A 22724-nucleotide genomic window follows, 5' to 3' on the forward strand; every position below is an offset into this window, starting at 1 on the left:
AGAAATCCCAAAAAGGTAAAATTCTCAAACACAGACTTAGTCTCACACTGGAAGTGGTTATATGAGAGCAAAGAGATATGTTATATCCTTATAGTGTAAACTACTGCTGCTCAGTGGAGATTCATCCATCAGTACCAGAAGAGAAGCTGGCCTATGGCTCTTTGCTGGTTTGCCAGACTTTTATTAAACGCACAAGAATGCCAAGTCTGTAATGTCTAAAAGTGAATTTATTTAACAATGAACTCTTTGAAAAGGGAGTCCCAGATGTGTAATTAATAATGAATCAGTGATGTGAAATCTGATCCAAAGCCTACTGAAGCTGATAGACAGACTCTGACTTCAAGGAGTTCTGGATAAGGCTCTCATTAGGCAAAAGGAAAAAAAAAATTAAAAGCTGAGCCAGCTAGTTGGTTAAAAAAATATTATAGCTTGGATTCTGTGCTAAACAGAGACATACAATAATGTGCACTGCACATAAATCCCTCCTCTGCTGACAGGGGACTCACACATTTCTGTGTCTGAAGCTGAACTTGAAATCTAGGAGCTAAAATAAAATAAAATAAAATAAAATAAAATAAAATGCTGTGAGAGAGAGTCCCAAAAGGAAAACCTCCAGCGGTTTGAACCACAGTTCATTTCCTCTTGGCATGGATAGGGAGATAACTGTCAGAAATGTGTCATCTGGAGGCAGCAGATGCTGCTGCTCCCTGCGTGCTGAGGCCGTGCTGGTCCCCCCGCCCTGCTCCAGCCAGCACCCACCTCTGCTCGGCCTCGCCTGGCTCTCCCTCAGCTCCGTGCAACGGGGATTAGCAGCCTGGAATTCCTGCCAAACCCAGCAGAGCGTGGTGTCCAAAGGGGGATGTAGCTTGTCTTCCATCAGTGCAACTTCATTCAATTTGTCAGATGGATGCAGACGGTTTGGGTGAGCCTGATCTGATCACCACCATCCTGGCACTGACCAAATTGTTGCAATGTGAGACGGGGTTCTGGCAGCTTCTGGTTTTCATTTGCCTTTCAATATGACTGTACTGGGGAGCTGGAGATGTTTGCTGATGAACAATTTCATCGTTCCATATCTTTTAAGGAGCACATAAAGTGCACATATTAAGTCATCCCCTTGAGTCAAATATTTTTAAGTACAGTAACACAGCTCATTTTTAAGTAATCAAATAATAATTAAAAATAATTGTCTCCCATTTCTGCTGAAGAACGAATGCATCTACATTGAATTTGCTTCTTTAATAGCAAATTGTAACTCAATCTAAATGTAAATTCCTGGAGAATCTGCTATCTAATTCTCATTATTTCCACTTGCTTAATGCAATTAGAAACATCTGTCACTGATCAACTGTCCACACAGTGAAAACAAATAATAATTCATGCTCTCTGCCTCCATAGTGTTTTTCAGGGAATGGACTGCTTTAGAACCAGTTGCTAGAGCCCAAGAGCTAGAGCTGTGCAAAATGTTTGTGACAAGCTCTGAATCACAGCAAATGTGCCTGACCACCAGTGTCTCTGTCATCAGTGACATCTGCTGAATAATTTGACAAATTCCCAGATACATATAAAAGTCACCATCCTGCTTTCTAGAAATATTTGTCTCCATGGTACCCATTCTCAGGAATGTACTGCCAGGGACAGATCTCACCCCCTTATCCCAAAGCCTGGGCCCAAAGTCATGGTGGAGCATGCAGATGCAGCTTTAGTTGCTGAAGGAGCATCAAAAGGCCTGTGAAAGAGACACGAGTGCAGGGAGGAAGGACAATGGAGTTACTGGGGTTCATCCCAGCTCAGTCTGTGCTCACAGTTTATCTGCCTGAGACAGGAGTGGAGGGAAACAGCAGAGTGAGAAGCTGTCAGAAATGGGCATCCAGTCCCCGTGAGATGAGCCAGGTCAGGGGCATGGATGGTGCTTCCTTCTCTTTAAAGCACATTAGTACATATAAACTCTCTGGTTGCTCAAAAGACAACAAAAATGAAAAGAGAAGATGAAATTAAAACAACTGAACATCATGAAATAGGCTTCTTCATCCCCTGCCCACTAGAGATAGGGATGAAGAAGGAGTAAAGCAGAGTCCAAGTGGAAAGGTATCCTAACCAGGCATCTACTGCTGAAATGTCTTTAAAAGACAGAACAAAATTAATCCAAAAATAGTCTTTCTGGCAATCAAGAAATTCCACAAGCCAGTGCCACAGCCAAACATCCTTTCTGCCTTCGAGCTGCTGAGCAGCTGGAGGCTTGTCCCATGCAATGGTCTGGCTGCTATGTGGGGCTGATGCATGGATGCTGGGATAAAAACAACAAACAATAACCAATAAAACAACAAACCAATAAACATCAGAGGGACTGGGGAAATATAAGCAGAGGCCTTGCCCACATCACCATGTGGGTCAGCACAACTCTATGCATTAAGTGGTCATCTGGCTTCAAAGTGAGGAGGGGAAATGAAGTGAAAATTACTTGGCTGGTTTGGTTTATTTTATTCTTAAAAAGGGCAGATGCAAATCTCTTTAGTTTATTCCTTTTCTAGGAGACAAGTGTAACTTAGAGATATTACAAGATCCACTCTGACAAGCTGAAGTCTCTAACACTGCTGGGCTGCCAAACCAGGAGGGCTGGGATGGGCTGGAAGTTGTTGGTCTGTTCACGATCTCGTCAGGTCGCATTTAGTCACCACTGCACCTCCTGCTCCAACCCCCAAGATTCCTCCATCCTGCCCTGTAACCACAGGGTTACACACCCAGCAATGAGCCAGTGGTACCTCTGCAGCTTGGCAGTTTGATCCCAGTGGCCCAAAATGTACCTGTGTGAGGGGATGCCTGTACTACTCAGTCTGTGTTATTCCAGGAAATGAAGAGAATGGTGACTCCCGAAGGCAGATGTGACTGGGACCAGGCTGCAGTGTGAGTCTGCTGCCTGCCTGCACAGGAGGCACTTGTTCTGCTAATGGGGACACTAGAGACTGGCAGCACAGAGGAGGGGAGACTCTTCACCAAGATAGAGAGAAGTCACTAAACCAAATCTGTGCTATTAATCTATTTTCCCAAAGATAAAAACCTTCCAGAGCTGGCATGTTTTGCTGGCTTTACCTCCAAGCATCTGTTTGACCTCCTACCAAGATAGCTCCAAAGTCAGAACAGAGACTGAAGGTTCCTCCCAAGGCAGATTTCGAATTGTGCTTCTTCCTCTCCAAATACAGGCAGTTTCCCAGCAAAGGTAATAACAGGAGAGTTTTCATTCAAACATAATTGTAATGAGCCATGTCTGAGTGCAGAGAGATGGGAAAGTAAAAGATATCCTATCTGTATTAACAACCTCTCATCCAAAAGGATTGCCTCTTTGGGAGAGGTTGGGGCAGGAATATAAGGGGAGAATGGGTACATCTCATTGCTTATGATGAGCTAATGCAGGTTTTTTTAAAGCATGACCCAGTTATAAGCCAAGAGCCATCTTCTCTGTCCAGAAAATTAGAAAAGCTGATGGTTTTTCTGATGATATCCAGTATTATGGCTGACACAAGTGCCATAGGCAGCCTCTCTATGCTTGCAATGACTGCCTCACTCCTCCTCCAGGCACCCAACTCACGGCTCTGCTGCTGTCAGCAAGCTACTGCAGCCCTGGGGGAGGGGGGGAACTCGGGGGAATAATCCACCAAAGAGAGAGAGACAAATCCATTTCGACTTCACAGAGCCCAAAGCTTCCCCATAAGTAGGCACTTCTCCAAAATAAAGACAGAAAGGACCAACGAGCCACACACTGGGAATATGGCAAGTGTTGGGGGTTGGAGATTTGCTCTATCACTTGAGGACAGCATTTTGCATCATTTCCAGAGAGAATGGTCCTAAAAACACACTCCTGGACAAAAGCAGAGGGAATGGATTTGGACTGTAGAGGGAGAGGTGGGGTAAGCAGGGCTGGGGAACACTCAGGTCTCCCTCAGGAAGGGCAGCACGGTCTCCTTGCATGCCTGTGCTGCCCATTCCAAGCCTCCTGCCTCCTCAGAGTGGTTGCAGGTATCTCCTTTCCCTCCTGTGCTACAGGCAGTGGGCTGAACTAGCCCCAGCAGCCTTTACTGGTGGCATCATGGTGCCAGATCCACCTCCTCTTTGCTTTGCTCGTTGTCATTGCCAGGTGCGATGCTCAAACCTGCATCAGTGCAAGCACACGTAAACTGCTCTAAAGCACCTGGCCTGAATCCATTGCTGCAGGCAAACTGTTCCTACCTGACACCAAGCAGCCATGGCCAGCTGCTGCTTTGGCTTACCTGCAGCAAGGAAAAGGAAATAATTTCCCAGTGAGACAGTTAAGACTCTTTTTGCTCATTATGTGCAATGCCCCTGAGCCCAGGAACCTCACTCGTGGCCCAAACTCTATGTGCCATGCCGAAGGAATTGCCTTTTGGTTGAAAGTTGAGATCTTTTGTTTAAGTTGCATCCACTGAGGCTGAAAAGGAAAGGGAATAGAAAACAATTTTCTATAAGCTGAGTAATGCACCTTGGGCAATCAACTTGCTCGCCCATTCACTATCAACCTAGTATTTGATAGGCAGCCTGCAGCCTGATGACAGTAGTAAGGGGAAATGTTCCATCCTGAAATGCTAGCTCCAATTGGAAATGTACTTTTTACCTTTGCACAAAAGCAAATCTGCTATGCTGCCTCCTTCATCATTTCTCCTGAGCTACACTCCTCTAGATTGTTCAATATCTCCTGGAATCATCTCTGGTATATCTGTTATTATTTTTCAAAATTGCTTGCTCAGACCATGCTATAAAAAAATAATTTTCTATTTTCACTATCTTCCAGGAGGCAGCTTCTATCCTGTGTCACGTTCAGCACTTTCTCACCTGAATTTACTTTTTGGGTTTCTTGTCCAGCCATAAGGACATGAAAGGAGAAGCTGGAGCCAGAACAGGACTGATACAACCACCCACAGTGTGAACACCCATGAGAGAGCTGATTGCAGAGTCTTTTTGCAGTTGAGGAGAAAAAGGGGCACAACTCATTTCAGATTATCCCCTTTAGGATGAGCTCAGCTGTGCCCTACAAGTGCCCTCCTCCTTCTACCACCTCTAAAAGTGTAGCTCAGGCAGACACCCACACTGTTTATGCCTTAAGTTAAAAGAGGTGAATCTCACCACTGCTTGCTGTGGAACACATCAGACAAGCCAGGGCTGGAGGTGAGGGATGGGATGTGGCACCAACACAAGGGCTACCATGAAGGAGCAGCAGCAGGGAACAGGAGTGGCTCTGTGAATTTCAGCCTCATTGTCCTGCTGCTAAACCTAATTTACTTCCACTGCTGAGCTTGTTGGTGCCTCACAGCTGAGTAGATCCTGCAGTTGCTCCTGGGTGGGGGAAGCAAGGCTGGGGGACACTGGCTTGTCCATGGCTGGAGCAGCATCTCATGGGATACAATGACATATTTCACAGCCACTGTTGGACACTGGCAGGTTGGTCCAGGCTGAACAAAAGCTCCACTGAAGCTAGAGAGCAGCTGAGCCTGGCAGAAACAATAGTGAATTTTTGAATTTCTCCCAAGTAACTGTGAGTGAGATGTTTTCTCTGTAATGGACCCATTAGATGCTGGATGTGCCATTCCTGTATTGGTGTATGTGGTGGGAGGTCAGCAGGACAATTTAAATTGCTGATGCTCTGCAAAACTTCAAGAGTTACCTCACAGGAAAGGAAATAGCTTTCTTCCTTCACCAGATGTTTTAGTGGGATTTTCATCAGGCCCCCCCGCCCCGTAATTTTGAAAAGTTCCAGGTGTGCTCAAAATTAAGGCTTTTTGACAAAATTCAGCAGAAGAACTGCAAAAAAATACTGAATATTTTCACCCCTATTTAGCCAGCTGTAAAGAACATCCAGCTCTCAGCATATGCAGTATGAATAAACATGTGTCTTCAGCTTATCTCTCTCCTGACAGCTCACAGATAGCTCCCCAGCCTGTATTAGTTTAAATGCAATTTATTCTGGAAGACTGATAATAGGAGTATTGATTACGCAGGCCTTTGGAAATCACACCCTCATTTCACTCTGTGGAGGGCAATGATTGCCATTCCCAGTTCATTTTCTCATGAGGCTGTAAGTACTTTGCTGTACTTCGTCCTGCGGCTCCTCAGGTGGCACCTGGCAGATGTGCAGGGTTCAGTTACCGGCTCCAGGGGGACATGGGGGACACCAGCTCTCAGCGTTATTCAGAAGCCATCAGGCAGCTCAGAATGGGGGAATTTGCAGCACTGCTGTACCAGGAAAGCATCTCCCTCTCCAATGAACTTCCTCAAGACACAGAGGTACCTCTGCTCTCGGCAAGGTCAGTCCTGACCCAGCGCATTCTCAGGGACACTTTGCTCCCAGTGGCTGCTGCCCCCTGCCTCCACCTGTCCCAGCTTCTGCCGCTGCTCCTCCCCACGCCTGTGCTGAGGATCAAATCTGGACAGGCTGAACTATCCTTGCTGGCTTTCATTAATTTCCAGTCTTGCCTTTCCCAGACACAGCTTTGCTTTCTCTAGAGCTGCTTGACCAGACTGACCTTCGGTGCACGGCAGATCCCCTGGGAGGCTCTCCGTGTTCCCTGTCTGTTTGGGATCGCTGTTGATCCCTGCCTGCAGCTGTGCACCCTACTTGACCTCTTCAAATCCTGCTCCCTGTGGCCCTCACTGATGTGCACAACCTGCCAGCTTGCCCTGCACAGCCTGCCTTGCTGGAATGTTCTCCTCTGGCAGCTCCATCCCGTGAGTGCTGTCTGTGGCACAGGGACTGTGGCTGTTCTCACCCATGGTGAGCTCCAGGGAGCCTGGAGCACCCAGCACACCTGGGATCTGCTGAGCCTGGACCAGCACCACTCTGTTGTTCCTAATGGAGCCAAGCAAGGGTGCACAGCAGAGGCTCTTCACCCCTAGTTTCAGAGCCCGGCTCAGGATTTCCCTCTGAGATGCTAATTCTTCCTCCTGTCCTAAATCTTTTCAATTTTGCCCTCACAATCAAGGGCAACATTGAGATTATCTGCTTTGCCACCTTCAACCTGCACAACATCTCTCTGGCTCTTAAGCTGAACTCTCCAGCTCTGCACATCAAATTTCTTTATTTCTGTTCTTTTTCTCATTCCATCCAGCAAACACTCTCCCCTCCAGGCTTGACTTCTGTGGTTCACTGGAGCCTAAGCTGAGAACTGAACCCCTGAGATACAGCCCTCCAGTCTGACACCAGAAGTTCTGTAAACCATGGATGGCAATGGTGGGTGCTTTTTGAGAGCATTAGAGAGGCTCTGCAGAGCAGCTCAACAGAGGCACACCTTGGAGGACGGAAGAATGGATTTGGGAGCACAGATGGCTCTCCTGGTCCATTTTTCATATACCCATTTACCTGACCTAAGACAACTTCTAGGTATTGTACAGCAACTCTGTCTGCAGGAGGTGTGCTGACTGTAAATGCTCCCAGCACCACATTCACCTTGGAACAATGCTAAATGTATGTCTTTTTGGTAAAGAGACAACTTTTCAGCAGAAGAGTTCTTAGCTCACAGTTCACTGGTTGCTCAGAGCACAGCGTCCCACCTCCATTTTGGTACAGCCCAGGAATATATTTGCAGTTTGCAGCTGTGCTAAAAATGATCAGAAGTTTCAAACAGGAACCTGAGAGGCACACAAAGACCAGGGTAAGTTTTTTCTGTCAAGAGAGTGGCTCCACACTCATCTGCCCTGAGCCACAGGCTGTGAAGGGGCAATTGTGTGCTTTGTCCCAGTGGTATAAATCCCACTTCAGACACTGTTTGGCAGAATCCTTCTGAGTTGATCCAAACCTTTGGACTTCCATAATTTTTTATGCCAAAGATGTTAAAACATCCCCTTTGCAATTTTGCAAATACTTGCTGAGCTGGACTTCAGTCTCACTCTGGCTGTAGTAAATCAGGATTTGTTTCTGAAAGAAACCAGAGTCCTAACACTGCAATTTGGGAAAATAAAGCCTCCTTTCTAGAAGGCATATTTGAGCTCCCTTCAGCTCAAACTCATTATAAATTATGATCCAAATTCAATGTTTTGACATTTTCTTACTGTGAAGGACTGGATCCTGCCACAGTCCTAGTAGGAAACTCCATTCAAGTTCAGCCTGGTCTCTGTTTATTTGTCTGCACTTACAGAAAAGATGTTTTTTTATTTTGGAGAGGAGCAACACACTACCCCACAGTCTTCAGAGCCACTCAGAGGACAGTTATCTAGTCACTTCTGAGCCCTCCTATGAAGTCAAGGGAACATTTTTCAGCTGCTTCACTGCAGGCATGGAGAGGCTGGGTGGAAAGAGGGGATGCAGGGATCCCTCCTCAGGCACTCACCATGGGCATCATCAAGCCCATTCCAGCTCTCTGTGTCCAGTAGGATATGCCCTGTAGACAGCTCCAAGAATATATTCACTGGGCAGCTCCTGCAAGGGTGTAGGGAGGGCATCAGGGCGAGCAGGGCAGTACTCACCCCCAGGCTTGCTCCCAGCCCAGCGCTGGCTGGCACTGCCTTCCACAGGGATGGTTAAAAATGCCTTTGGAGCAGAGCCTGGTGCTCTGCAGGGACTGGAGCTGCCTCTCCTGCATGGAAAGGACGGCTACTGGCACCCAAACATCTCCATTTACGGTCAGAGCCACACAGCTGCATTTCTGAATCAGCCCTGGAGCTGATGTTTCCAAAAGGATCCCCAGTTTTGGCCGTGGAGTAGGGCTGGACCCCATTCTTCTGCAATTATTATGGCTTCCCTGGGGAGACTGAGGCTGTCCTGGGGCTTGTTTATCCCACACTCAGAATGGGATATATTGCTGGTCCTCATGGCAAACCTGTATCCCAAGTTAGCCAGCTTCTCCTGAGGTAGGCAGGTGCCAGCCTCAGCACCACCTAAGGGAGATCCTTGTCAGTTTTTCCCCCATGCCAGCACAGGTAACCACCCTGCTCATAGGCATACAGAATTGAGGAAGTAAGAAAACATGAGTAAAACCATATGGATTTCAATTACTTGATCACAAGTAGTACTGAAAATGCTACAAAAACAGTAACAGATTCGTGGGAGGAGAGCCTACTGTTTTATTTCTCCCTCCAGCCATAACTGGTGGAGCTTTTCCTCTCAAAAGGTGCCACTGCTTCCCCAGGACAGTGTGCCTCAGGCTGGTGCCAGTGAGGCTGATCCCAGAGGAGTGAGGGACAGTGGTGTGCTCCAAACTGGGCATCTCCACTGGGATAGCCACACTGGTGACAGCCATCCACGTGGCAGTGAGTCAGCAGCCCACAGGGCACTTTGCCAGCCCGGTGCTGGCTCACAGCTCCAGTGACTCCCATTCTGGCTTGGAGGTGGTTCCTGGGGATGGGATGCTGCACCACAGAAGGCACACTCAAACAAATCCTGGGCTCCTGAAACACTCCTCACTCACTCAAAGCAGAGATGGTTTTGAGCAAGGTAAAAAGGGATGTTGAGTGCATCCCGTTAATTTTGGCTGTGAATGTACATGTGTCACTGCTAATGTGTTTCTGGAGGCAGTTGCATGGCAGCTGGGAGATAGAAACGCTGCAAGAAGAGTTACTCAAGAAATGCCAACGTGGACATACAGGTGGGTTAATCACCAAAATGCCTATGGATTGTGCTGACCTCCCCATCTCTCCCTGGCTCTTCCAAATCAGGCTCAGTGCTTCCTGGGAAGAAGGTTAGAAACAAATTGCCCGGTTATTTCCTACAATGAAATTGCAGAGCTTTCAGACCCCACAGGCAGCTCTGCTACGAGCCTCGGATGAGCTCCGTTTCTGCAATAGCTCCTCCAGAGAGAAAGAATTAGGAGGTTTAACACTTCTGGATGACAGTTGCCTGAGCTGCTGTCAGATAACAGGCACCACCAGCCAGTGCAGGAGCCAGGATCAAGCCAGGCTGCCTGATTCAGCCATCCCAGAAAAAAAAAGCCATGTTTATAAAACCCACATGAAAAGGAACGAATTGCCAATTACGCAAAAGTCTTTAAATAAAGCAACACAAACCTTTCATGTGCAGCAGACAAATGATACATGGTCACTGGGAAATAATATAACAGATAGGGAGGCTGCGAGTGGGGAATGGAGGAAATCCATTTTCCAGAAGTAGGAAAATGGACTCGCTCGCTGAAAAAGATTAGATGGATAAAGCCAAACACTGTAAAAAAAAGGACTGTGCTAGAAACTAAACATGCATCAAACAGAAACAGGAAAAAACCCCTCAGACTGTAAGATCCAAGGAACCACACTCAGCTCCTGCTCAGAAAGAAAAAAACTGTCAAAAAACCACGCTGTGTAAACTTGCCACACACCCCAGATCTTCAACAGGCATTTATCAAATGGAACACACACCAAATGCAACTCTTCTGCCTAATCCCAAGTCAAACAGCCTTTGAGTTTCAGACCCTCAGGAAGAGATTTCCATATGATCCTTCTCTGTCTCTGTTTATGATTAGCCCTTCTAAATTTCAGCATTTATCTGACAAAACACATTGGGGAGGGTTTTCTTTTATCCACAAAGCCTGTGTTCCTGCTTTTTCTTAGCTGCTGCTGCTGCACCACTCTGCAGCTGCTTGACTTGGGAGGACAAAACTTCAGTCAAGACCCTTTATTTGAGTAAAGCCAGGATCTCTTTCCTGATGACCCCAAGCCCTTGCATGATGTGCCAACACTGAAGCAAGCCAATATTCACAGAAGGGGTTATAAATGCTGCCTCTGAGCCAAAATCTCACTTGTGGGGTACGGTTATGCAAATAAAACCTATGTGCACTAGCAATAGCTGTGTGGCCTGTCAGAGGGGTTTTTGCAGTTTTGGGAGGGAATTTGTGGCATTGAAACATTTCAATCTGGCCTGGCAGAGCTGCCACACTGAGTCACTGCTGACTCCTGTGAGTAGAAGCACCAATTCCACTCCCTGTCTTCCTGCAGCCTGCATTCCTGCAGAATGTATGGTCCTCATTACCCACCAAAGTTTCAAATGACGTATCCATAAACCCCCAAGTCTGATCACAGCTAATTCACAGACAAAAAGGGAGTACATTTGCTTAATACACTGCTTTTTGCAAACACCCTGATTGTTCCCAGATGCATCTGGTTTTGCCCAGCAGCACTTCAGGCAAGATAGGAAATAATTTCAGCTCCCCAGAGTCACCGGCCTAAGCTGTTTCAAGATACTCCAGGAGCCCTCCTGCTTCCCTTTGAGGGAACCATACCCAGCTCTCTCCTTCAATCAGACCCAGCTTCTTCTGCTGGTCTTTTTCTACACCAAAAAGGAATATCCCAAAGATGATCAGAGGGCTGGAGCACCTCTCCCATGAAGAAAAGAGGATAGAGCTGGGGTTGTTCAGCCTGGAAAGGAGAAGGCTCCAGGGAGACCCCACTGCAGCCTTCCAGTACTTAAAGAAGTCTTATTAATAAGGGGGACAGTTACTTTTTCTTGGGCAGATAGAGGTGGAAAAAGGGGGCACTGTTTTAAACTAAGAAAAAGGAAGGATTTAGATTAGGTGTTAGGAAGAAATTCTTTCCTCAGTTCTAGTGAAAGGTGGCCCTGTCCATGACAGGGAGAGTGAAACTAGACCATCTTTAAGATCCCTTTCAACCCCAGCCTTTCTGTGATTCTATGAAAACACAGCAGCAGGATCCCTGAACCCTCCTCAAGGCAGCACACCTGATATCACACACAGGCACTGAAAGGCAATGTAAAGACAGATCCAGATTAGGCTGTTATTCTGATCTCATCTGTGGAGAGAAATCAAGTTTACTAATTACCAGTGTTCTTTCCTAAACTCTCACAGGAGTGGAAAAGCTTCCAAGAAAGGTTGAGGTTGGTGAAAATGAGGAAATTTCTCATGAGAATTTAAGAGATTGACTCCTGAGCAATTCAAGCCAATGCAGGTCTAGATCTTGAGGCCCAACAAAGCTATAGAGGAACCTCTTTCATGCTAAACCCCAGCAAATCAGCCCTCTGTTCCAGCCCATGGCAAGACACACACAGAAAAACTCAGCTTTGAAGTGACAGCCAGAAGCTTGGGCTTGGATGAACATTTTATTTACAGCTTCTAGTTCAGTTCAGCTACAAGATAAGGTAACACTAACAAAAACAACAGTGCTCAGGACTTACAAAACAACTTTTATCTGAAATCTCATGATAAGATACAAACAATATGGGTCAGCTGGTGAGATTTCCCTTAGCAAAGTGCATGTTGCTCCCAGAGGGAGCCCAGTCCACTGGGACAAAGAGCTGCTCATCTTGGTAACCTCAGCCCAGTCCTGCTGAGTGGAGCAGCTCCAGGACCACTGCAATGCTGGTGCCTTTGCCTGTGCTTTACAGCCAGGCAAACCAAAGTGCTGTGCCCACATCTAAAAGTGATTTCATCCCGACTCGAAGCTACCTAACAGCATTGTCATTAAAAAAACAAAGCATCTCAGATGCCTCAGTGGACTTTCCTGTACATATGGGGGTATTCAAAGATCTGAGTACTGCATGCAACATAGGTTACTGCTTTTTCTGGGTATGAATTTTTCATCATCACCCTCCTGAATTCCCCTATTCACACATTACTTGAAAACAGCAAAACGATTTGTTGTACTAATAAAATTCAACCATGGGTCACTTGCAAACTAGTTAGTGTGATTTACAGAGCAATTTGCTTCCTATATTGATTACAAGGAATTCCATTGAAGGTGTGATCAAACACTTAAAAAACCATAGTATCACGTGACACTATTTCTGCTCCCTCGTAAGTGGACACATCTTCCCACACCAGCCTCCTTGGCTGTCATCTTCCTGTGGTTTTTTTAGTGTCATTGATCAAACCTCAAATAAGTAGGTTGGCCAGGGCAGCTCACATAGATTTCCTGCAGTATATTTTAAGCTGTGATTATTAATATACTGAGCAGTGCTTTAGCAGAGCTATTATCCAATAGTCCATTTTAATTTTTAATTGAACCAAGAAAAATTAGAAAAGGCATTTAGATGAAATAGGAAGCCAAGTGTTGTGTCCTTGTGATGAAGGTGACTAAAATTCCCCCCAGCCAGCTGCAAAGCATCAGAGAACCTGATGCATCCTATGCAGAGACCACTGGTACAGTGTTGTGTTTTAATTAGTCATCCTGATTTGGCTGTTCTAGTTCCACCACTGGCCTGACTCATGCTTATCCAGGCACCCTCTGAACACACTGTGTGTCGGGGTAGCTGAGGGATTTCACCTCCTGGATGACTATGTGCTTAAAAAACATCACCCATTAAGAGTTTTGTGATGGCATTTTTAAGCAAGTTTCCAGAAAGCAAGGCTGAATGTGCTTCCGCCCATTCAAGTCTCCTTCAGCCATCATTCAGGTTTGCCGGTGCTGGGTAGGATCCTGCCCCCCCTCCCATCTTATCAGCTGTAGCCAGGGCATTTGGGTGCTATGGGAAGTTTCATTTCCTGCTGCTTTGGCTGCCTGTGGCTGCCTGTGGAAGCCTTTGTAAAAGGAAAGACATTCTTTTAATTCTTGTTATTAACCCATTGGGGATCTCTGAGACCGGAGCCAAAATTGTCAGGAAAGTCCAGGATGCTACAGCTTTCACCAGCCCATCCTTACAAAGCTACCACCAGTCTCCCATTGTTCCCAGTCTTCCTTCTTTTTTTCAAAAGTGAAATATAAGGCAGATGGAACATGGACTAATTTTAATATATATTTGTGTTTGACACATGAACCTACAAGAAACGCCTGCCTGTTGTGGTCCTGGCAGGACCACCACAGCATCTTCTGCTGCCAGCCACATCCCCAGTGCAGGTGGGAGCATGAGTACAATCTCCTCTGCTGCGGTGCCCAGCACTGAAGCCCAGTGATTCAGGATGGCAAGCAGGGAAGCTGGAGGTATTTTAAGCAGATGCATTGCATTTCTCATAGCTGAGCAGTGACTCAAAAACATAGTTAAGAGATATAATAACAGTGTCAAAAATGACCAGAGGTGCTTTTCTATCTCAATGGCAGGGACTGGGACAGTTTTGGCACAAAATAAAGTAAAAATATGTCTTTAATTAGTCCTTCCCTCAGATATGCCTTTGCAGATCCTTCCCAGGCAGCACTACTGCAGCATCCCTGAGCTCTGCAGGCAATCACAGTGTGAAGCTGCTGAGAAAACCATCTGAAAATCCTTTTCTCTCCCCACCCTGGTGAAAACCCGTGGCTGTAGCAAACTATCAAATGATGAAACGTGCAGTTCCTACCTGAACAAGGAGCTCCAGCTTCCTGTCATCAAGGAGGTGCACTTGGCATCTGCGACCCTCTGTCATCTGCAAGAGAGAAGAGAAATGTGTGTCAGGGTGCTCAGTGTTACAGCTCAGCACGTGGCTGCTCACCTCCCCCAGCACAAGTTGGAGGCTTTCATTTGATGCAGTCCTTTTGGTTTGTGTTTACTTATTTCTTTTTAAATTAATCCTCCTTCTTTTGGCACCACAGTAAAGAAAAGGCTGGAAGGAGACAAAGAAAAGCCACCCTGGTAGCTGTCATGGAGCGATGTCTGGTGCCTGCTCGGATGCAGCTGCCAGGAGAAGGGTGTTCCAGTGTGTACAATGGGGGTGGGGGTAGTTGGCAGCATGGGGGCCCTGACATTTCGTACTGAAGCCTCCAGCTCTGCAGCTGGCTTGGACAGCAGAGGAGACACCCAGGCAAGTTTCCCCAAGCCCCTCAACAGCAGTGCTCCAGCCATGCCACAGGTACTGTGGAGCCAGGCTCCTTCCTGGGCTGTGCTGATGCAGCTCCCTGGAGTGGCACCAGCTGCTTGTTCAGCCCTGAATCCTGAAATGGGCTTGTCCTACTTGGAGTATCCTATTTAAGATGTACCATGGGAGCCATTTGTGACATCATTGTACTGGTCTAAAGGTGCTTCCATACCAACAGTTTATTACAGCAGTTAACAAATAATATCAATAAAACTATTATGTGTACAAGACTTATATGAGATTTCCAAGGTCCATAGATTGGGGTCCTAAAAAATAAATGAGCTGTGGTCTGAGGGAACTGCTCTACAGTGCATCAGGCTGTCTCTTGCACAGAGCACTGTGAGTGAGGAACAACTTCGCTTTGCAGATTTACAGATCCCAGCTCAGTCCCACAAAGCCCTTCAGAGACAGGCACAATCCCACTATCTGTTAATGGGATATGGGCAGCCTTAAGCCTCTTTGGCTCTTGGAAATCCCTTTCTCAGCACGACTTAGGCAGCACACAGGCAGCTCCCCCAGTGTGGACTCGCCCTACAACACTCACACACACCTGGAGCCAGCTGGCACAGACTCAGCACACCCCCACAGCTCAGCTTAGCCCCCAAAGGACCCACCACCCCCAGCCAAGACACCTTCCTGTGCTTTCATGGATCCCTAGCTCAACTTAATAACACTGCTTGCCATGGTGAGTCCTAAAGTATCACCAGAAGAAAGCAGAGAGTCCACAGGATCCTGGCAGGGAGGGTCACAGACCGCTGGACTCATGAGTCCTGCAACATTCTGGGCATTCCTGCCCTCATCCATCACCTCTCCCCACCAGTGCCAGCTGAGCTGACACAAAGCCGCCTTGCAGAGTGGGAAGTGTGCTTGGGGGTTAACTGAGGACAGCTCAGCTTTCTGCTTCAGCTCTGCGGGTTAAAAATCAGCTGCTCCTGTGGCTGATGGGGCTGGAGGTGCTGGCATCCGGGAGGCAGTGGTGGATGCTCCACCATCAACTTTGCCCATTCAAGAATTCAGGCATTGTGTGGCCATTTCCACAGGATCTGCAACCTCAGCCACCTCCAGCAGCATCACCCTCATCCTGCTGTCTCTCAGCACAGGATCCCATCAGCCTCTTCTGGGTGCTTCTGTCCTCCCTCTTAACAGCTCTGTCCTACATCCATCTGTCCCTTTCCTGGTACCAGACTGAAATCAGTCTTACCCAGCCCCTTCCACAAAACAAAGATTCAACTATTCCAACAACTCCATTGAACCTCAAGCTGGCCATTGAAGATGTATAGTTTATTATGAGAAAACTTCAGACAAAATGAGCTTTCCCCTTCAACTCACCACAATTTACAGTTCTGGAAGGCATAATCCCATGTAATTCATGCAGAATTTACCCCTTTTTGTTATTCACATCAACACGCTTCTGAGTATCCTGCACGCCAAATAACATCACTTTCCTTCTCTTCTTCCATCAGCACAACTGGAGCCCTGGCATTGCAGCCAAAGAAAAGCCTTGTAAAACAAGGCTTCTCATAAATGTCAGCCAGTTACTGCCATGGCAATAAATTGTCTTATGAGAATTTCCTCCAGTAAGAAATGTTATGCAAAATATGGCTTCTCCTAAGGTGTATTACTCGGTGAGCGAGATTTTTCACTATTAAACAGCTTCCAGCTCAGTTGTAAAGCTGTACCAGAGGCTCACAGAAGGGCTTTGCAATGGTTTCTCCCGCTTGGAAGAGTCGTGTGGGTCATGTTCACACAGACACAGAGAACCCCAAGCTCCCTTCACTGGGCTTCCCCAGAAGATAAGATTCTGAGTGCCTGAGCTGTGCTTTGACATCTCCCTCATCCTCTTACTGTCACGTATCCACTGCATCTCCAAGATGGGGAATATGCACTGATATTCCAGTTTAATATGAATTTACCCAAGGCAAGAGATAAAGCAGTGAGTTCATTGTGGTGATGGCGAGGATGGGAACACAGTCCTGCTTTCGTGTCTTATGCTCCATTGGCTATAACAAAGGCGAAATATGAATAAAAGAAGGTGAAAGGGGGAAGAGGGAACATTTTCTGAGATGTCAGACTTTGTGCTATAGTGTTTCAGCAAAGCACTTGCTTCCCATGTGGTGCTTCTTTAGCTCTCCATGCTTTTCCAGCCTGGAGTTTCATAACCCCTCAGTGCCTTCACTGCTAAAAGAAATCCCAAATGCAAACAGCTGGGAACAAGAATAAATATCTGAATAAAGCAAAGGTCTGAAATGCAGCACATGATGGTTGACTAATTGAAAGGCCTTTCATGGGCATCCCTTGAAGCTCAGCAGGTCCACAGGCTGGAGATCTGCTACAGTAGTTCTGTCCTCCAGCCACAGGGTTTTTCATTTGCCTTAGAAGTGAGCAGTGCTTTCCAAGGGAAAAGAAAAGAAGGTAGAGACAGGCTTCCTACTTGATATAAGCTAAAATATGATGGTCCTGCCCTCCCTCCTCTCTGCTTTATTATTCCACCAGGTGTCTGAAGCCCACATTATGTGCTTTTTTGCATTGTTGGATCAATACAAACTCTGCTAGTTTGTCAGAGCGAGAAACAGGAACATTTCAAAGCACAGCGAGAAGGCCCTGATTTAGCACAGTCTGTCTGGGTAAAAGATGCTGCCTCTGACACTGTGCAAATTGGCTGCTCTGCACTATCTGCTGCACTGCCATGCATGGGGCTGTTGCTGGCTCTTGTGAAACCAGTCAGGGAATGCTTTCTGCTTCCCTGTGCAGAGAAGGGAAATCAACACCAAAGCCCGATGGATGGGAGCAGGAGGTCACCAAAATGAGCTGAGAGTATCAGAGTTTAGATGGAGGGAGACCACAGGACTGAATTGAGGTTCTCCTTTCCAAGGCTCTTACCCAGAGAAGGATGGGGAGAACTAAGCTAAAAGGAACTTGAACTAAGAGACACAAAGGCATAGCTTTTCCTTCACCTTGAAAAAGCAAAATCCTAGCAAAGGGACAAGAAACAATGGTTGAGCAGACTTCCTGACAGAAGAGGAGGATGCTTGATGTGGCAGGGAAACAGGGGAGTTCAGTCTTGATCAAATCCTGGTTGTCACAGTGAGCTCAGTGAGATTTCCTGTACCAACACAATTCCCCACTTTCCTTCTGGAGGACAAGATCCCTCTTCCCAAACTCCAGAAATTAAAAAGCCAAGTTCAGCCTAACAGCTGAGATGCCCTTGATGCTCAAAGCAAAGAGGACACTCAAACATTTCAAGTGAGGTGAGACAGTTCCTAGTTTAGTTCCATGGCTATTCCTGCTGCTCACTCAGCTGCTGCTCTGCCAGGATGCTGTATCCACACCAATCCCTCAGATTTCCAAAGCTTCTCGAGACATGTGAAGAGGTGGGATTGTGTTACACACTCCTGAGTGCTAACAGTTCACCCATATGGCAGTGAGCTGCACGCTCTGGGTGTGAATATGGGCCACGAGCATCTCATGGGCCAGACTTAACACGAGCTCAGATGGAAATTTTGTGATAAAATGAAGAACACATTTTTTTCTCCCAAAAACAGCTCGTTAACATTTTTTTTCTAAAAATCTGCCACTTCTTTTAGTGCCTGCACATGCAGCATGACCACCCCGCAAGTACTAGAAGAACTGAGCATGAGTGCTTTTAAATAGCTCTGCCATTCCTATACATGAGTGTGTAAAGGGATAATATATCTTCAATACCCAAACACAGATACTGTTTGTAAAGCAAGTGAAGACCTGAAGCAATGTGTTTGTGTGGCTAAGGAGCTGGAGTAATCTGCAGGAGGGCTGATTGTACACAGGGCATGCATTCTCTCTGCTCCTTGGCTTCTGCACCTCGAGGACAGAAAAACTGATCCTGACCTTTGCAAAATGTTTTGAGGTCCATCAATGACAGCAAGTCCTGACATATACATTTGTTTACTCTAATACAGAGATGCTACAGAAAGGAAATCTGTCTTGTGGTTACTCATGGGATCTTCTGAATCGCAGCTGTTTTCCTCAAGGAAAGGACGTTTTAGTTACCTTTATCACAAGACTTTAAATCTCCTTTGGAGGCTTCTACCCAAATATTTACACAACGGGTTTCCTAGGGAAGGCAGGCTGGCAGTTGTTTTGCTTTGTGCCTTGAAGTGCTCTGATGACTGCCCTCTTCTCTATTCATCTTCACTGTAACTCAAACATTGTCTCAGAGAATCCTATAAACTGTCTGTGACACAGCCCCAAAACCTTCACAACACTCAGCTAATCCCTGTACACCCAACACTTTGTCACTAAATTATCACAACTGCCCACAGAACTGCTCCATCCAACACAAACAGCCAAGGTGATGGGAGGAAACAGCTCCAAAGAGAACCCTTCCCTTTCAAAATGAAAAAACCCTCCTGGTGAAAGCGCCGTCAAACTAAATAACTCAAAGGCACCAAATGCAAATGCTATTTACAATGTCAGTTCTATAAATATCCGTGGCACATTTCATTAGCTGGTGACTGCAGGAGTAAAGAAGAATATGGCATTTTCTTCCTTGAATCACATAAGAAATTATAATTGGAGGCAGAATCTTTCCTAAATGCTCACTGCCTGTATGGGAGGCAATTACTGTGCTGAATCCACAAGAATCTGTGTCACTCTGTCCACTGTTTGGACAGAGTCGCTGAAAGGAGATAGGGAGAGATGACAGCCCACTGATTACAGTAAACTCTTAGATTAAACATCCTGCTCCCACTTGACCACTTTTTACCGCCTTCTCATCCTGGCAACTCTATAGCTTGTTGAGAGAGGGAGGGAGGAAAAGCAGTATGTTTTTGTTGTCTGCACAGCTTTGTGCATGTGGCAGCACTTCACTTTGCTGAACTGGGGCCAGTCTGGCAAGCAGCTGCCTGTCACACTGACCAGCACTGCCTCTTCATGTTCCTGCATCCATCTGCCATCTCCTGTCCTACACTCACACCTCAAGACCCTGGAGGAATGGACTATCTTTCTTTTCATGCCATGTGTTTGCAGAGCATCCTCCCCGTTGCTGGCCTGCATCTGCACATAATAAATGTGACTGATGGTGGCTGGGATGAGGATGGCTGTGAGACAGTGTGCAAGGAGCTGAGCCACGGGGCTGGCCCTTGATGGGGACCTGGGGGAGGTCCTGAGGAGGAGCACTGGCTGGGTTCTGCCCTTGGGGCTTGCTTGCTTTTGCAGTCGGAGAATCACAGAATCATTAAGGTTGGAAAGACTTCCAAGAACACCAAGCCCAGCCTTCATCCAAACACCATCATGCCCACTAAACCACATTATGAACACCTACTCATTTTTCAAACACTTCCAGGGATGGTGACTGCACTTCCCTGGAAAGCCTGTTCCATTGCTTAAATCTGGTCCTTTAGGTGTGACTCAATGGGAAAAAAAACCTAATGAAGAGGAGGGAGATAACTATTGGTGCAAATCTGGTTCATCTGCCCCAGACATGGGGCTTGCCCACTGCCTTGCACTGGTGAGCACATCACCATGGTCTGCAGCACTGCTCATGCCATCCTCTGATCCAAGCCCAAAGCCCTCACACATACTCACTTCCCTGCTCTTCCTCTTTACTAAAATGGGCAATATCTGATGCACCTGTGCCTCGGTGGCTTGAAGCTCTGAGGATGTGAGACAGCCAGGAGAAACTGTTGTTTCTCAGTACAGTCCTCATTTCCACTATTTAGTTCCACAAGTCTTTCCTAGATAAATGGTGAATAGTTTGTATTGTCTTTTTTCAAGAGGCAGAAAAATGATTTTAATTTGGCCCATTACTCCTGGCTTGTGAGCAGAGGTCTATGTAGCCCGTCCTGTCTGCCAAGGTCAGCACTGCAGTTCAGAATATGAGCTGAGCTTTCTGAAATAAGTGGTAGAGAATCACAGAATGGTTTGGATTGGAAGGAACCTTAAAGACCATCTAGTTCCAGCCCTTGTGTCACAGGGAGGGATGCCACACACTAAATCAGGTTGCTCAGAGCCCCATCCAACCTGGCCTTGAACACTTCCAGGAATCAGGTGTGAAGAAGTAGGAATCCATTAGACAACAATTTTTCATTCAAATTTGTTCATGCTATTATTTCTTATGGGAAAGGCTATTTGGTACTCTGGAGCAGGAGAGGTTAGCTGGAAGCCAGGTTTTTTTTCCCCTGGGAAGGGTATCCCAGCTGTATTCTCAGGCATTTGTCACCTTCTAGCAATACTTTGGTAAGAAAACCAAGATGTTGCATATTCAAATAAACAGGAACAGCCTTTTAAGTATTCCATTTCAAGGGAACTTTGTGGCAAATGGGGCTTTGAAGTTGGGAAGAAAGGCCACAGAAATATGTTGTAGATATGGACGATGGTGATATGAAGAGAAGTAGCCAATGGCTGATGCATAATGAAACTTCACCTTCTAAAGCAGTGTGGGCTCCCCTGTAATAGAAGTGCTTTGAGGCTGTGTGAAATACAGGCACAGTCCATAGCTGGATTGACTGGCCAGAAAACAGAAGCTGACAATGATGCAGCACCTCCCACAGGTTTGACAGGACCAGAGGAATGTATCACGTGCGAGGCCTTTGGCTTTCCCTGCGAGCTTCTTTATCCTGCTCCTTGAAAAATTAATGTCCTTTCCAACGGATTAGTGAACAGAGGCAAAACTGTCAAAAGCATGTTTACAGATACAGCTCTTAAAATCCTCTCCTGTCCAGCATGAAGGGAGCAGTGCTTGCTGTTACCCATCGCATGGGGGATCTGCACAGGGATGTGCTTAAGAGGGGTTGCATCAAGTGATACAACCATTTCTGCAAACACTCATTTATCAGGAGAGAGAACAGCTTCAGTAATTAGAAAGCAAGAGTCCTCCTCGAGAAGGGAGGCAGGATGGTGTCACCATGGTGTCACCCTGTCGGAAGCACCACTCGAACGGATGGCGCGACCCAGCCATTGTGTGGATGCCGACAGGGAGCGATGGGACAAAAATTAAGGCGAGCTACAGGCTGAGTGACCTGGTGACTTCCCTGTTTTGTCTTAGGAGCTGACAAAAGAATTCCTGGCCTGCCCAGGGGCTCCTTGCTTCCTCCACACAGTGCTTTCCAGCCTTGCTTGGGCTCAGCATCACCCAGGGACATCTGCACAGGTTATTTTTCACGCTTCCCCTAAACAGCGCTCAGCAAAAATGCTCTGATTCAGCAAAGCCCATAGCTGTGTTCATAAATCCCCTTTATTTCAGTGTGACATAAGCAAGTGTTTAAGTGGCTTACTGTATCAGGGCTGAAATGAAAAACCGTCTTCTATGGTCCTTAAGTCCATTTACAACATCAAGCAATAACTCTCAGGCGAACTTTAAAGCCGGGAATGCCACGTCTTAACCTCAAAACACTTGGTACTTGAGCTGTGTAGTCAGAATGAAATCTAATTTCAACACCACGTTTTAAACCAGCAGGGCATTACCCGGCAGATGCCTAAATTACTGCTCTGAGCATGGCCAGCCTCGATGGCCTGATTTCAGTTATATCCTGAGATAAGAAAGCCCTTTCCTGGACAGATCAGCTTCCTCACTAGAATGGAGACTGTGCTGTTTTAGGTCACGTATTGTTTTCTTTCTTGAAAATAATACAGATCTCAATCTTTTCAAATACAAAGGGAAGCAGAAATTCTTGCACCCTCCCTGCCTTCTGATGTTGAGGCAGGAGGAGAGGGCATTCCCAATGCAGACTTTTTACTATGTTTGACTCCTTTGTCCCTGTAACTCTTTCCCTTCCCTTTCTTGGCAAGGAAATAAACCATTTGCCAGTTTAAAAATATACCAGCTTCCAAGAATTATCCCCACTATTTAGAAGGCAGGAGTGGAGAGTGTTGGAGTTTTGATATGGTTGGTCAGAGCATCCTATGAGCCCTGGAATTGAGGCTGACCACAGGGAGGTTACACCGTCCTCAGTATTATTTATTATTTTTAGTCTAGAGTTTTCACTGGTCACAGATGTCTTAAACCTCACATATTTGAAACCCCTTCTGCACACAGCAGAA

The 22724-nt window shown here is 46.5% G+C and overlaps 1 protein-coding gene across 6 annotated transcripts in view; it reads right to left on the reverse strand.

Moving 5' to 3' along the window:
• FRMD4A (FERM domain containing 4A) overlaps positions 1–22724 on the reverse strand; it is a 357548-nt gene that overhangs the window by 112659 nt on the left and 222165 nt on the right. For all 6 annotated transcript variants that reach the window (XM_015628212.3, XM_015628214.3, XM_015628213.1 and 3 more), the window contains one exon: positions 14214–14279. In XM_015628212.3, coding sequence (XP_015483698.1) covers positions 14214–14279 — 66 coding nt within the window. The remainder of the gene's footprint in view (positions 1–14213; positions 14280–22724) is intronic.

The sequence above is a fragment of the Parus major genome, chromosome 1A (assembly GCF_001522545.3).
Source record: "Parus major isolate Abel chromosome 1A, Parus_major1.1, whole genome shotgun sequence".
Taxonomy (NCBI): domain Eukaryota; kingdom Metazoa; phylum Chordata; class Aves; order Passeriformes; family Paridae; genus Parus; species Parus major.